The sequence below is a fragment of the Strix aluco genome, chromosome 1 (genome assembly GCF_031877795.1).
Source record: "Strix aluco isolate bStrAlu1 chromosome 1, bStrAlu1.hap1, whole genome shotgun sequence".
NCBI lineage: Eukaryota > Metazoa > Chordata > Aves > Strigiformes > Strigidae > Strix > Strix aluco.
This window is the reverse complement of record NC_133931.1, coordinates 99,074,165-99,087,496: the sequence shown is the minus strand read 5'-3', so window position 1 is coordinate 99,087,496 and position 13,332 is coordinate 99,074,165. Positions and strand designations below refer to the sequence as shown.

Sequence of the window (13,332 nt, the reverse complement as noted above, 5' to 3'; positions counted from 1 at the left end):
CTACTAAAATCCATGCACAGACAGCAGTTTTTCACAACTTCAGTTTGATGCAACTTGAACAGATTTTCATGGAGGCAGCAAGAGGCCTACTGCTGACAGAAAGGCTTGCTACTTGTCAAACGCTGCGCCCCTGTTTCAAGACTCAGTAACACTAGAGCTTTTCAGAGACTAAGAAGCCAGAACATTTTCTCCTAATTTCATTTGCAACAGCAGATCAACTGTTTTGTATAAGAGGTTTCCAGAAGTAGTGCACTACAGGATTCACCTTTTCATCTTTTAAATTAAATAGGTAGGTTAACATTTGGTAAAGTTCTAAAAATTGGAACCCATGTAACAAACATGAAGTATCTGGTAACCTTAATATGCAGCATTGCTAGTTTCACACAGCTGGGTATCACTTCAGAACAGCTTAACCTTGTACTCCAACTTAAACTGTGAAAGCTAGCTTTGGAACCAACAAATACTCTCAACAAAAAGTTTCTGCCTTGAAAGTGTCCCAAGCCAGGTGAATTTCTTGCTCCCCGCCACCCCTGACCAAATGATGACTTAAATTATATAAAATAACATAGACCCAAAGAGAAGCAACTATATACAAGAATGTTCACACTACTTAAAAACCTTTTAAGAATTTAAAAAGATTTATAGAATAATAATTTTCAACTGTTCACACCAAGACATGCAGTTGCCATACAATTCTTTTTTTTTCCAAATAATGACACATACAGTATTTTAACTGCTGGGAGAGCAACCACTACTAATTTTGCCGTTTTACAAAATCAGTTTAAGAACTACCGTTTTATAATAGAAAGGATGTGTTTGGGAAGCCAAATTAAATTTTATAATTGCAAAGTTTACAACAGCTGCAACTTCAGTCTAATCCTCTCTACTGACTTGAACGCTTGTTATGTCTATAAAACCTTACCTAGGCTTGCCGTGAGGCATTCCAGATCTGCTAAAAACCCAGGTATTTGTTGGAGCTGATCCTGTAGTTCCACCAGACTGTTCCTTTTCTTCTCCCAATGTGCAGAAAGCATCACAACTTCACTATCCACCAGCTGAAACAAACAGGTTCTTTACTTTACTTGCAAATTTATGAACCTATGTACTAGCATCTTGACTAATTTTTTGAATTCTTATGCATCTGCAAGCATAAGGTCAGCACAGCAACCTCATAGCACTGCCACTTGTGTACTTCTCAAGTAAATATACAACATGGTCAAAAAAGCCCCTGTAGTATGAAATATTTATATCAAAATACATTGATCAAAACAAGATAAAAAGTTATTTCTCAATATACTAATCAATGTAGGAAATATTTTATGGATACACTGCTTAAAAAGTTTTATTTATATAGGTCAGATTGTATGAAAAACATCAAGATTGGGAGATCTTAGGTAACAAATGTTTCCCTTCATATATGATACTTGAGATGATTCAGTTATAGTTTCCCTGCTCTTAGTTCCATTACCTATTCTTCCTCTTGCACACAACTGCAGCCCATGGCTGTATCTGCATTCTGAATTCCTCAGGTTTTGTAGAATTTAGTTGCAGAAACAGAAAAGGTCTGAGCAATGGGCAAAGGAGTTCAAGAGATTTACAATTCTACTCACTTGAGACATATTCTTTTAGAATGACAACTTCTCACATTTCCAGATTCCTCCAGCTACCTATCCCTGTCAAAAATCCATCCTATTCCACCAGACAAGGTTTGAAAACTTATTCCAAAGCCCACTGAGTGATGAACCGCTTTGCAAGACCATCATCCTTATTTAAATAAAGCCAAGTCTATTTTTGAGGATGAGATATGGGATTTATATCAGTTAAACAGTAAAGCAAACAAAAAACCCCTAACACCATGAGATGGGGGCAAATAGCAGAAAAACAGTTCAGCCCAGAGGTAACTGAATGCAGCTAAAATTACGATCAGCTAAAAGCAGTATTTTTAAGACAATTTTGTAGATGGAACTAGTAGTTAGCATCTATAATTTAACATGGTAAGACTGTAGGCAGCAATTAAAGCTTGAAATTTTTACTTTCCTTTTTCGATTCAACACTTATAAATGAGACAGCATGAACAGTTTATCTGCCACTGGCCAGTACCAGAAATGGGAAACTGGACAAGTGGACCTTTACATCTGACATAGTACAGTCAATCTTGTGTACTTTTATAAAGGCAATACATATTTTGGATTCTCCCATTTTCATTTTTTTCTTTTTCACCTTTTTCATTTTCAAGTTTCTCATTCTAATTTTCCCAAGCAGCCATAATATGTGATATTAAGGGTACATTGGTTTTATATATATGAAACCTCACATTGTTTTCAGAACTACAATTTTTAAAGTAAACTTTTGCAAGTATTACAAAATTGTAAGGAAGTAGTTTAAGAGATCTTATTAAAAAAAAAAATCATCACAAGCAGTAAAGAACACAAAGCTGGCAGAGAGAACTTCATCTCTAATAACAGAGGGTTTTCACTGGAATAGGTAGAAGAGGTGGGCCATGATATTAGGCAAGAGAAATAAGAACATTATCTTTTTTACCCTAAATTCACCTCTTCAAAATTTATTAAGCTGTGAGGTTTTTATCCATTGGAAAAAGATACAGAGAAAACTCCTAAAGAAACCGGAAGAGTCAGGGAGGACGCAGCCGGTCAAAGTGAAGTTTTCAGCCAGGACAGAGAACCCCCCAGCTCAGTCCTGCTCTGCATCATGGCCACCCAGCTTACGCTCTCTGCCCCTTAAACAAGGTTTGAAATGGGAACTCTGGTGCTGACCTCCAGAACAGCAGAGCAATGAATGCACTGATAGCATTTACTGGAAGCTTTATTTCCCTTCGTTCCAGAAATAAACCACACTATTTGACACTTTACTTCCAGGGCAGGAAAACTGAACAAAATCAGGAGAAAGCACAGACACTTCCTGAATCTTTACAGCCAGACAACTCAAATCTTGCTGTTCCCTGTCCACTACAAGAGGGCAGCAAACAGTGTCAGTGCAACAGCCCTACCCTGAAACTAACCACCAACATGTCTCAACTCCAAATATATTCTATACTTTCTCAGTCCCACCCCCCCACTTTTTATTAAAGAGCTACAGCAGTAACATGCAACATCATTTCTGCAATTGTTTACACTGCATCACATTATTTAAAGTTTGCATTACATTATTGTTTAGATTACATTGTTTACATTACTGTTTATTGCTTACACTGCCATTTATTGGCAATGTCAAGATGTCTTAAGCAGTCTCAAAATAATATTCCTAGCTAACTTAGAATCTTACAAATAATGGCAGATGAGTGCAAAAACCAACCATCCAAACTTCTGGACACGTCTTATTTTTACCACCATCTTCTTGCCACACTCTGACAAAGTCATACTTCTCAATATATTTCTCTAACATAACATATCCCACATAAAAACAGTAAGCTGATATACTTAATATTTTTTGCTTAAGTGCAAATATTGATTGCAACTATCTGAACAAAAGACAGAAGACAAGAAATTTCGGGTGTCGCTATCAGTTGAAAAGTACTTCAGAAGCACTAGGAAATTCTCACACTCACTGTTTGTTATACTAATTGCAATGTCAGACAGTAAACAGGAGAATGAAATTCAGATAATTCTTGTTAGATGATACCTTGTGAGAAACACGATCACAGAAAATTTTTATTTTTACAATATCTATATTTAATACTTTAAGAATATTAATTGTAGGCTGAGTACCATCAAATCTGGAAAAGCTGTGAGAAACAAGACGAACTGGACATTCCAATCCATACCATCAGCTGCCTGCCAAATGCCGTCTCAAAACCACAGTAAAAAACAATGCAACTTGCCATTTTTCCCAAGCAGTAATACAGAGCATTAATTTTTCATTATAGTGGTTGTTCTGGATCCAGCTGGAATGGAGTTAATTTTCTTCATAGCAGGCTGTATGATGCTGTGTCTTGGATTTCTGAACAAAACAGTGTTGATAACACACCAATGTTTTGGATATTGCCGAACAATGCTTGTACAGTGTCAAGGCTTTATCTCTTCCCTACTCATCCCTGCTCCCCCAGCAGAGTAGGCTGGGGGTGGGCAAGAAGTTGGGAGGGGACACAGCTGGAACCGTTGACCATTGGCCAAAGGGATATTTCACACCACGTAACATCATGCTCAACAATAAAAACTATGGGTTTGGTCTTCCAAGGTAACTATTGCCATGAGACTGGCTGGGCATTGGTCTGCTTACAGGATGTTGCAAGTGACTGCTTTTGCATCACTTTTTTCCTCTGTCCTTCAATTATTAAACTGTTTTTATCTTGATCCATGAGTTTTCTCATTTTTGTTCTCTCCTCTGTCCCACCGGTGAGGGAGTGAACAAGACTGTGTGGGTGCTTACCTAGTGGCCAGGGTCAACCCAGTACAGCGGTACTAAAAATTTTAGTTTAAAATTATTTACACATTTAAAAATATTTCAAGTGTGGCATTGTTATTTTTTCTTACCTCTCCGGCCTTTGCACAATCTTTGGCTCCTTTGTGAAGGGCAGCCCAAGCATCTTCATATCTGAAGTGAAGAAAGGTAAATGCCTATTCTTACTGTGCTCCCCTTACAAAGGAAGAGGATTTCATGGATGCCACTGTGCTTATACTTACAGGGACTACCAGAAATAAGTTTAAAAAGCTGTACAGTTCTTTCTAGTATTTACTGTTCTACCAAGACAAAAATATAGTAAGAAATAATTTCTTTCAAAGAAAAAGTGATACATGTTTTTTAGTCTACTAGCTTACATTAAGAGCTAAATGGACCCAGTAATATTTATAAGACAACACATAAAAGCCTTAAGCACTACTTGGAATCCAATTTCATTAAGAAAATTAAAAATATTAACAAGACTGTAACCACACCCCTCCTACCCCCCCAAAAGACAGATTTTTTTAAAAGATAAAAATACAAAAGAAATTTATAATACAGATAGTTTCTGTTACTCAGAAAAAATGTGATTAAATACACATGGAATACACTTTCTTTTCATGGCAATGACAGGCATACTGTCTCTATTATAATGGAATGAAATAATATAAAATATGCAAAAGTTATAAAACATCAAATTAAAACCACAGGCTGGGCCTCAGTGCTGGCTTCCTTCACCCTGGTGCCTTAGACCATAAACTAAAGTCATCTTTGAAATGTTGCTTTTCCTCTAGAATTTCTGTTTCATTAACAGCACTTAACTGCATTTTACATTTAACAGTGCTTAAGAACTGGGCAAGCTTTAAACATATTTACCATTTGGTAATCACCCCTACTCTACTAACTGCAGAACATCCAAAAAACTACTAGTAAAACCTTGATTTTCTTCTCATTTTCTTAACCTAATAGTTATTTCTGCAATTAGAGGAAGCAGACACTAACAAAGACATGGAAAGTCATACCTGCTCAGTAATTCCAGTCCAGCAGAAAACTCTGGCAAACACTGAACAGTTCTATAAAACAAATTGTAAATATACAAATGTTATTAATAGAAAGCTGTTATAAAAAATGTGTCCACACACATCTGTGTTTGACAGCTATGCTGAGCACAGAAATATTCCCTAATATTCACTTTCATAAACATTTTGTCAATTCTGGTTAAAAATGCATTAGACAGTGTATCTTACAAGAATATTCCAAAGCTAGGGTTGGCTTTTTTCCCCTCATTATTTTATCATAGCCCATTCTTACCTCTTTTTGACTATGTCCATTAAAAATAACTTTTATGAGATAATTTCTTAGTACAGTTAATAAACATGCAGGACAAACATTGTTTTAACTTGAAACAGTGAACAGAAACATTCCAAAAATAACACTACCACACAAGTTCTTTACATTAAAAACAAATACTGAGCTAAAGAACTTTTGCCAGTTTAATGCTCTAATGATCTCCTATTGGATGCATATATTATCATTAATAACAGCTTGAAATATAAAGGTAACTTAATAAGTTAAAGAAAATTAACAATGCAGCACTTTTAAGTGTGAAGATCTCGATATCATCCAAGATTCGTCTTTTGGAAGATTACCAGAAGAGACTGTTTTGCACTGTCATCCAAACAATTTGAATGGAAAAAAAACAAATACCATAAATGAAACCTCTTTTTCCTTAAACCAAGGGAAAAGTGATAAAATCAGTGAGATGGGAAGGGATCTCAGGCACTCTCTAGTGCAACCTCCTATTCAAAGCAGGACAAGCTATAGGATCAGACCAGCTTGCTCAGGGCTTTGTCCAGTTGTAAGCTGAAAACCTCTGAGGACAGAAACTTCACAGGCTCTGTGAACAACCTGTTCCACTTCTTGACTGTTCTCATGAAGAAAAAGCTTTTCCTTAGAACCTTTTCCTGTCTGAACATCTCTTGTTTCAACTTATGCTTATCACCTTTTTGTTCCCACCACATACCAATCGCCTCAATAACCTCTTCATAGGTAATGACAGGCTGCTGTTAGGTCTTCCCAAAGTCATCTATTCTCCAGGCCGAACAAGCCCCAGTGTCAGCCTTTCTTCATATACAGAGAGTTCCAGCCCCAACCACCTTGGTGGCCCTCCACTAAACTTGCTCCAGGTTATCAATGCCTTTCTCACACTGGGGGCCCAAAGTGGACATAGCAGCTAGATATGGTCTAAGGAATGCTGAGTGCAGGAGATAAACACCTCCCTCAATCCTACTGCCTGTTCATATAGCCCAGAAAGCTGTTGGCCTTCCTTGATGCCAGGCATGTTGCTGTTTCACATAGAGCTTGCTGTCTGCCAGGATCCCCAGGGTCTTTTCAGCAAAGCTGCTTCCCGGCTGGTCAGTCAGCCCCAGTCTGTATTGTTGCAGGGGATATTTTCTTCCCAGGGAAAGACTTTGCATCTATACCTCTTGAATTTCATGAAGTACCTTTTGGCCCATATGGTCCTATGTGCTTTTATGGGTTGAGTTCCCCAAAGCGATCTTCAGCCACTACTGGTCAGTCACTTCCTCAAACCCTTTCACTAAGCACAGAGGACTGGGAGACCTTGTTTGTGAGGACTGAAGCAACAAAGGCATCGAGTACCTCAACAACTGTCATTTGCTGTCACTAAATCATCCACCCCATTCATCAACAATCCCATGTTCTATTTGTTCAGTCTTTTATTACCAGTGCAGGGCTAGAAGCTCTTCTTGTCCTTAACATCTCTTGTAAATGTCAATTCTAGGTGAGCTCTAGCTTTCTTAAGGCTATTCCTGCATGCCAAAGAAGATATGAAAAAGGTATCAAGAAGTTATCCCTGACACCCTCCAAAACTCTTCTTGACTGCATCCTGCTGTGCTCTCCTTCCAGCAGATGTCAAGGAAGTTAAAGGCCCCACAAGAATGGGGGTTTAATGACACAGAGAATTCCTCAAGTTTAGAGAGGACAACATTCACTTCCTGACCAGATGGTCAGTAACAAACTCCCACCTCAACACCACCCTTACTGGCATCTCCTCTGCTCCTGACCCACAAGCTCTCAAACATCCTTACAATCAAGCTAAGCTGTGTTTGTCCCAGAACTTTATCAGCAAAGCAGAGGTCACCCTGGCATTCCCCTATTTGTGATGATCCAATTGTTTGGTCCACGGCTTTTCTCAAAAAAAGATGGGTATTTACAGTACACCAGATGAACCAAAATATTATGGACTGGAAACATCCAGAGAAGGCAGTTGCCTAAAATAGTTGTATTCAAACCTTCACCCATTCTTAGTTTAGTTTCCATGTCTTGTCAATACAACCAGTCTTCTGTTAAAAGAACCCTTTACATCCAAAACATCAAATTTCAGAACTTAATACAGTTTATTTCAGATGCCTTATTTTTTGTTCAGGACTTGTTTTAAAACAAATTTGTGTCTACACACTGTGTTTTAGTACGAACATGCTTTACACTAAAGCATATCTGAGCTTATTTGAAGAAGCAACTTTCACAGACATTATGTACAGATATTAAGTAGCCTTTCCCTATAGCTTATACAGGTTGAAAGAATGAACAATATAGTAAAACACAGAGGATAAAAAACCCACCACCACAACTCTTAAATCTTCTTGAAACAGATAATTGAAGTACTCCATTATACATCTATTTTCCACAATAAAAAGCCTCATATTTCAGTTCTTGCACTAAAAAAACCCAAATTACAATTTTAGTACATGAGATTCACAGAGATTATAAACAATTACATTTACTGCAACCTGAATCTTGTACAGAGTACCACAGTAACGTTGAGTATTCACATAATTTAAATAGTCGTTGATTGATGGCCATCAAATTATTTAGGCCTATCAATGAAGGTTCTATTAAGCAAAGTACTTCTTCCATATTAGGGTTAAGCTCTTCTGTTGTCAAAAAATATTCTGTAAAATTATATACAAGTGTTCTTGTAACTGGCTCATATATGAGTCACTTTAAAATTTTTCTTTACCAAGAGCATCCTAGATCAATAAGCTATATGTTAAGACATTCAGAAGTACCTCTGCCTGCTTTTTTTTGCTTCTCTTGATTTGTCACCCAAAGTCTTCAACCTATAAATCAAAACACAAAACCATCAGACATTTCCAACACCAAAACCAGAGAACAACTTGTTTGAACCTAATGTGTTAATTCCAGTCTATTATAGTTAATTTTGCTTTGGCTTATTTCAAATAAATCAAATTTCACTTAGCTTTGTGGAGACTGTCATATGAAACTATTTCTACTTACACTGCTTCTAAATTATGAGATTTTTCTACAAGTGCATCAAGTAATTGAGTATGAAAAGTTTAATAGGAGCTATATATCCAAGTCATCCAGCTCTTGATACTGCTTCCTTAGGAGACAGGTATTAAAGATCTGCATAGAAATAACCAATCCAATCCTGAAGAACACCCTTTACAAGAAGGCATACGTACTAAGGAAAAGCATGGCAGTCACACAGAGACATTGGTACCCACTTGCCATAAATCTGCCAACACAAAACAGCATCACTTTTCTTCTGCCAACTATCAGAATCTCCAGCAGCATCACCACAGTGCACTACTACTGAGTTTATCTGAGGCTTATTTCACCTATTGCCAATTTCAAACCGACTGGTATCTTGTTCCTAAAAATCAAAAAACAAAACAATCAAAAAAATCCCAAACCCCAACCAACAACAAATGACCCTGCACACACACACACACACCCCCCACACCACACAACTCTTATCCACTCTACTCTTTTTCAGTCAACCCATATATGCTACTCAAGTTGGCATGGCAGAGTGAGAACCAAAACCTCCTGCTATTCTCTGACCACCAAGATGATAGATGTCCTCAGCCTCTAGGCCCTTTGGAGTTCCAGCTGTCCAGGACACCAGGGGTTAGGAAGAAATAAAGGACACGCAGACATGAGCAAGATGGAAATGAGCTACAAGCTCCAAAGGTATCCTCCAGATATGACATAGAGATATATAATCCTGAGTGATCCAGTGACTGAGAAACACCCCTAATATGAAGATATTCAGGCTCCTTCTAGGATGAGCCCAATCATTCCTCCAGTCTTGAGCACCACCAATTTCCAGGAACTCAAACAAGAAACCTTAAAGGTCTACAGCAAAATAGGTGGTTGACAATTTGAGAAAAGACATGCTAAGACAGGTCTCTTGTCCCTGTTGGAGCGCAGTTCATAATAGTCAAGCTAACAACCACCACAGCACACTAAGAACAACACTGTTGCAGAAAGCTCTGCAATTTGCCCTCTGTCACGTTCCCCAGTATTCACCCCAGCTTGCAACAGCAGCATTCCTCTGCACACAGGCACTGAAGGAAATGCTGGGTCACAACTACCAGTTCTCTTACTAGAATATCTGCCAGGCAGTCAGAAGTAAAGGGTAAAGGATTTATCACTAGACTATACAATATTGGCTTCCTTTCAGCAGTGTTCTCTGTACAAAGTAGAGGTAGTGTGCGCCACATCACTCAAGCTGTCAGAACCACACAAATTACTGCCTGAACACAGACAAACACAGCTCACTGTTCTGCTTTTTCTCCTCCTGCAAAAGATTGCTTGCAGGTAAATGGGTCAAAATCTAGATACCTCACTCACAAGATGCACAGAAGTAGACTGCAGACACAGCTGAGCAGGGGGAAGGGGAGCTCATTTCTTTGTACACAGAAATGGCCAATAACCCTAAATCGCTCTTTCTTTAGACCACACAACCCCAGATTTAACCTTTTTCAGCAGCACGTAAACATTCCCTTCTTCCTTTGGAAGTATACTATTTCCTTAGAAGTCCTGGAAAAGCTTCTCCCTCACAATGTTTCAAGAAATCCAACTGTTCCACTTTGCAAGTATTCATGCGTAGTTAACAAGTTGGCCACAACTGGCCCAGCATTCTTGACACCACAAATACTTTATTTGGGTTTTGACCATTTTCAACTGAAGTCTTAACAGCATAGAATTACTTCTATTACCACTTTTGTGGGGCAGGGAACAGAGTAGTCCAGAGCACTATGGCACTGAGGTTGCATTGTCTAGGAAGAGAAAGGGGGCAAAACAGGACAAGTCATGTTCTGGCCTGCATCTATGGGGACACTACAGAAAAAAAGCTGATGCTCTCCACAGCCTCTGCTACTGTGGGTCTGAGATACAGGTTCCCAATGGCAACAGATTACACTGCAGATGAAAACAACACTAGAAGGGAGAACACTCCAAGAAAGACCCATTAATGGAGCTGCTAAAACAAAAGATGGAAATGATGAAATCAGAGACTGTTCTCAAAACAGAACAACACTTTGCAATACAAGGAAGAAAGCAAATTAGTACATGGAAACATTGACTCCATTGCAGCAATACATGGAGATACAGAGTTAAATGACCATTGGATCCAGCATGTTATGACCTTTCTGTTGTCCTCTTTCAACATATGAAAAACACCTTTTTCAGAAGAACTTTACACTGTACTGAGGCATCACACCCTGTGAGAAGTTCTAAAAATAACAACAAAACAGAAAGATAGACAGCAATAAGCAATGTCTTCGTGTTCTTAAGACATTTTAATATTCAATTACTGTTTGTTAAGATGAGACAGATAACATATAAACAATTTATCCAGTTGATTGGTAGCTTATTCTATCAATTTCTCTGGACCATCATATACTGGTGCAAGTAATTATAAAGTATTTAAGTTTCTGGAGTACACAGACTCCCATCACTATATATAAATATTTAGCATAGGGGTATTATAAGGCAACCTCAACATGGCCAAAGACCAGGCAGTTTTTAAAAGTAATTGATTACAACACGATACTCTCCTGTTGCTCATTATGAACCAACAGTTTTGCAGCCCAGGCATGACCTTGTTCTCTGGCCATCCACTGACTTCCAGTAATGCTCATTTGGACCACCTGCTTGTACTAAAAATAGCATTGATACAAGACCTATCTAAAAAAACCCTTGTGCGGCAACGTAGGAAGAATATCTTTCTAGTGTTTAATGTAAGGAAAGGGCTGCTCCTTCCGCTTATCCTGCGCTTCTTTTCCCCAAGCGGCAACTCATCTTCCAAGAAAAGCTTTTCACATGCCGAACAGAGTACAGAGATGGTCTTTAAGCAATTACCTTAATCCATAAAACCTTGAAGGTCAGTTACTTCATAAAAAATTCAAGCGCGTTAATTGACCCCATTCACGTCTTCCCCGCTCTCTCAAAACGGCAGTTTCTCTCTCTCTCGCCCTCCCTTTCCCCTGACCGCAGCTGCCTCCCGAACATCACGGCACCTCCTCCCCTCAACTCCCGCCCGCAGCTGCAGGCCACCACGCAGCTGCCAGGGCTCGCCCGCCCGCCATGACCCGCCTAGCCGAGGCGGGAAGGGACGTGGGGGGAGGGGGGTGCTGGGTTAGACCCAGGGGCCGCGTTTCCAGCCTGTCCCGGCATGGAAGCGGGAACCCCCAGACCCGCCGCTGGGCACCCACGGTGAGAGGGAAGGGCTGCGGCCGGGGGTCCCGCCTCCGCAGCCACCGCCGCCGCCGCCGCCACCTCCTCCTCCTCCTCCTCCTCCTCCTCCTCCTCCTCCTCCTCCCGCCCGCCGGGCCAGTCCCCGCCCCCACCCCGCGGCCCCCGGTCACCTGCTTCCCCCTCCCCGCCCTGCTGCGAGGCGCGGGTCCCTCTCCTGTTCCCCCCGCCAGCCCCGCGGGGCCGGGCCGGACCGCAGTGGCACCCACCCGGCGGTGAGGTCCTGCTGGACACTCAGCAGCCGCTCCCGCAGCGTCTCCAGCATCGTCCCGGCCTTCTCCGGCGGCGGAGGCCAGCGCCGGGGCGGGGCTGGGCTGGGGGCGGGGCTCAGCTCCCGCCTCTCCCTCCGCCCGTGGGCGGGACCAGGCGCGGCATGAGACGGCGGCCGTTCATCTGCCCAGCGGAAGGCCCGCCCCCCCTCTTCCGGTGTGTGCCTTGTGCGGGGCGGGGCGGGAAATGGCGCGAGTCTCCTCGCGCAGTCAGGGGTGGCGCGAGGCTGCTGAGGGGAGCTGGGTGCCTTGTTTTACGGTTCGGGTGTGCGAGTAGAGCTGTGTTTAAACCCCGGGGTCGCCTCACGGCTAGATCTCGAGAAGCATGTGGGTCCCTGAAGTTGCAGCTAGAGGCTTTTTAAAGACGGCAGTAAACTCCCTGGCAGGTTGGGACCCTCACCGTAATGATTTTGACATCAGCGATAGTGGCGCAGGACTGAACTCAGGGAGTCGGGCTTTGCAACAAAATTTTAAAAGTATGGAAAGCAAAACCACTGGGTCTCTCTGGGTTTTTGGAGTAACACTTCAAAGTCCTTGCAAAGCAGGTAGTTGAACTGTAAGTATGTCTGTGTGACCCGCTTCTGTTTTCTGTGGAGACTGCCAGACTTGTATACAAGATACAAGTGATTCTTAAAAAGAATGAAAAAAAAAAAAAAGGGGCTGTTAGTTATTACGAGTAATAAATAATGCAGTGCATATTTTTAATTCAACTAGGTACTATCTGTTCAAATAATTGTTATAAGTCACTCAACTGATCTTGAGACAGTTTAAGTGGAATCAGACCTTTTCAGAATAATTGGTTGGCCATTCAGGATGACTGTATTTACAGTCATAGTAGTAGGAAGACAGTCTCCCACTCTGTGTGTTTTCAGTTAATATTTGAGGAACACAGACCTAGGATTTAAATGAATCTGGGAAATCTTAAACTACTATTTAATTGAGACTTCAATTTTTACATAGAGCAGCAGAGGTTTCAAAGTAAAAACATTTTATTTGTTAACCAATTCAGTTAAAAGTTCCAAAAAAAAAGTAAGCCAGGAGCACAGAAATAATTTGTTACAAGGAGAATGTATGCGGA

The 13,332-nt window shown here is 40.6% G+C and overlaps 1 protein-coding gene across 4 annotated transcripts in view; it reads right to left on the bottom strand.

Moving 5' to 3' along the window:
- DTNBP1 (dystrobrevin binding protein 1) overlaps positions 1-12,317 on the bottom strand; it is a 70,118-nt gene extending 57,801 nt beyond the window's left edge. Inside the window, exons 1-5 of one of the 4 annotated variants that reach the window (XM_074828958.1) lie at positions 12,195-12,317; positions 8,490-8,540; positions 5,421-5,471; positions 4,491-4,551; positions 923-1,055 (exon numbers count right to left, since the gene is read on the bottom strand). In XM_074828958.1, the coding sequence (XP_074685059.1) occupies positions 923-1,055; positions 4,491-4,551; positions 5,421-5,471; positions 8,490-8,540; positions 12,195-12,250 (352 nt within the window). In that variant the 5' untranslated portion in view covers positions 12,251-12,317. Of the gene's footprint in view, positions 1-922; positions 1,056-4,490; positions 4,552-5,420; positions 5,472-8,489; positions 8,541-8,948; positions 9,028-11,592; positions 11,805-11,945; positions 11,977-12,194 lie in introns of those variants that run through there. The other 3 variants (XM_074828985.1, XM_074828968.1, XM_074828977.1) reach the window with 3 other exon arrangements.
- Between the last annotated feature and the right edge of the window lie 1,015 nt (positions 12,318-13,332).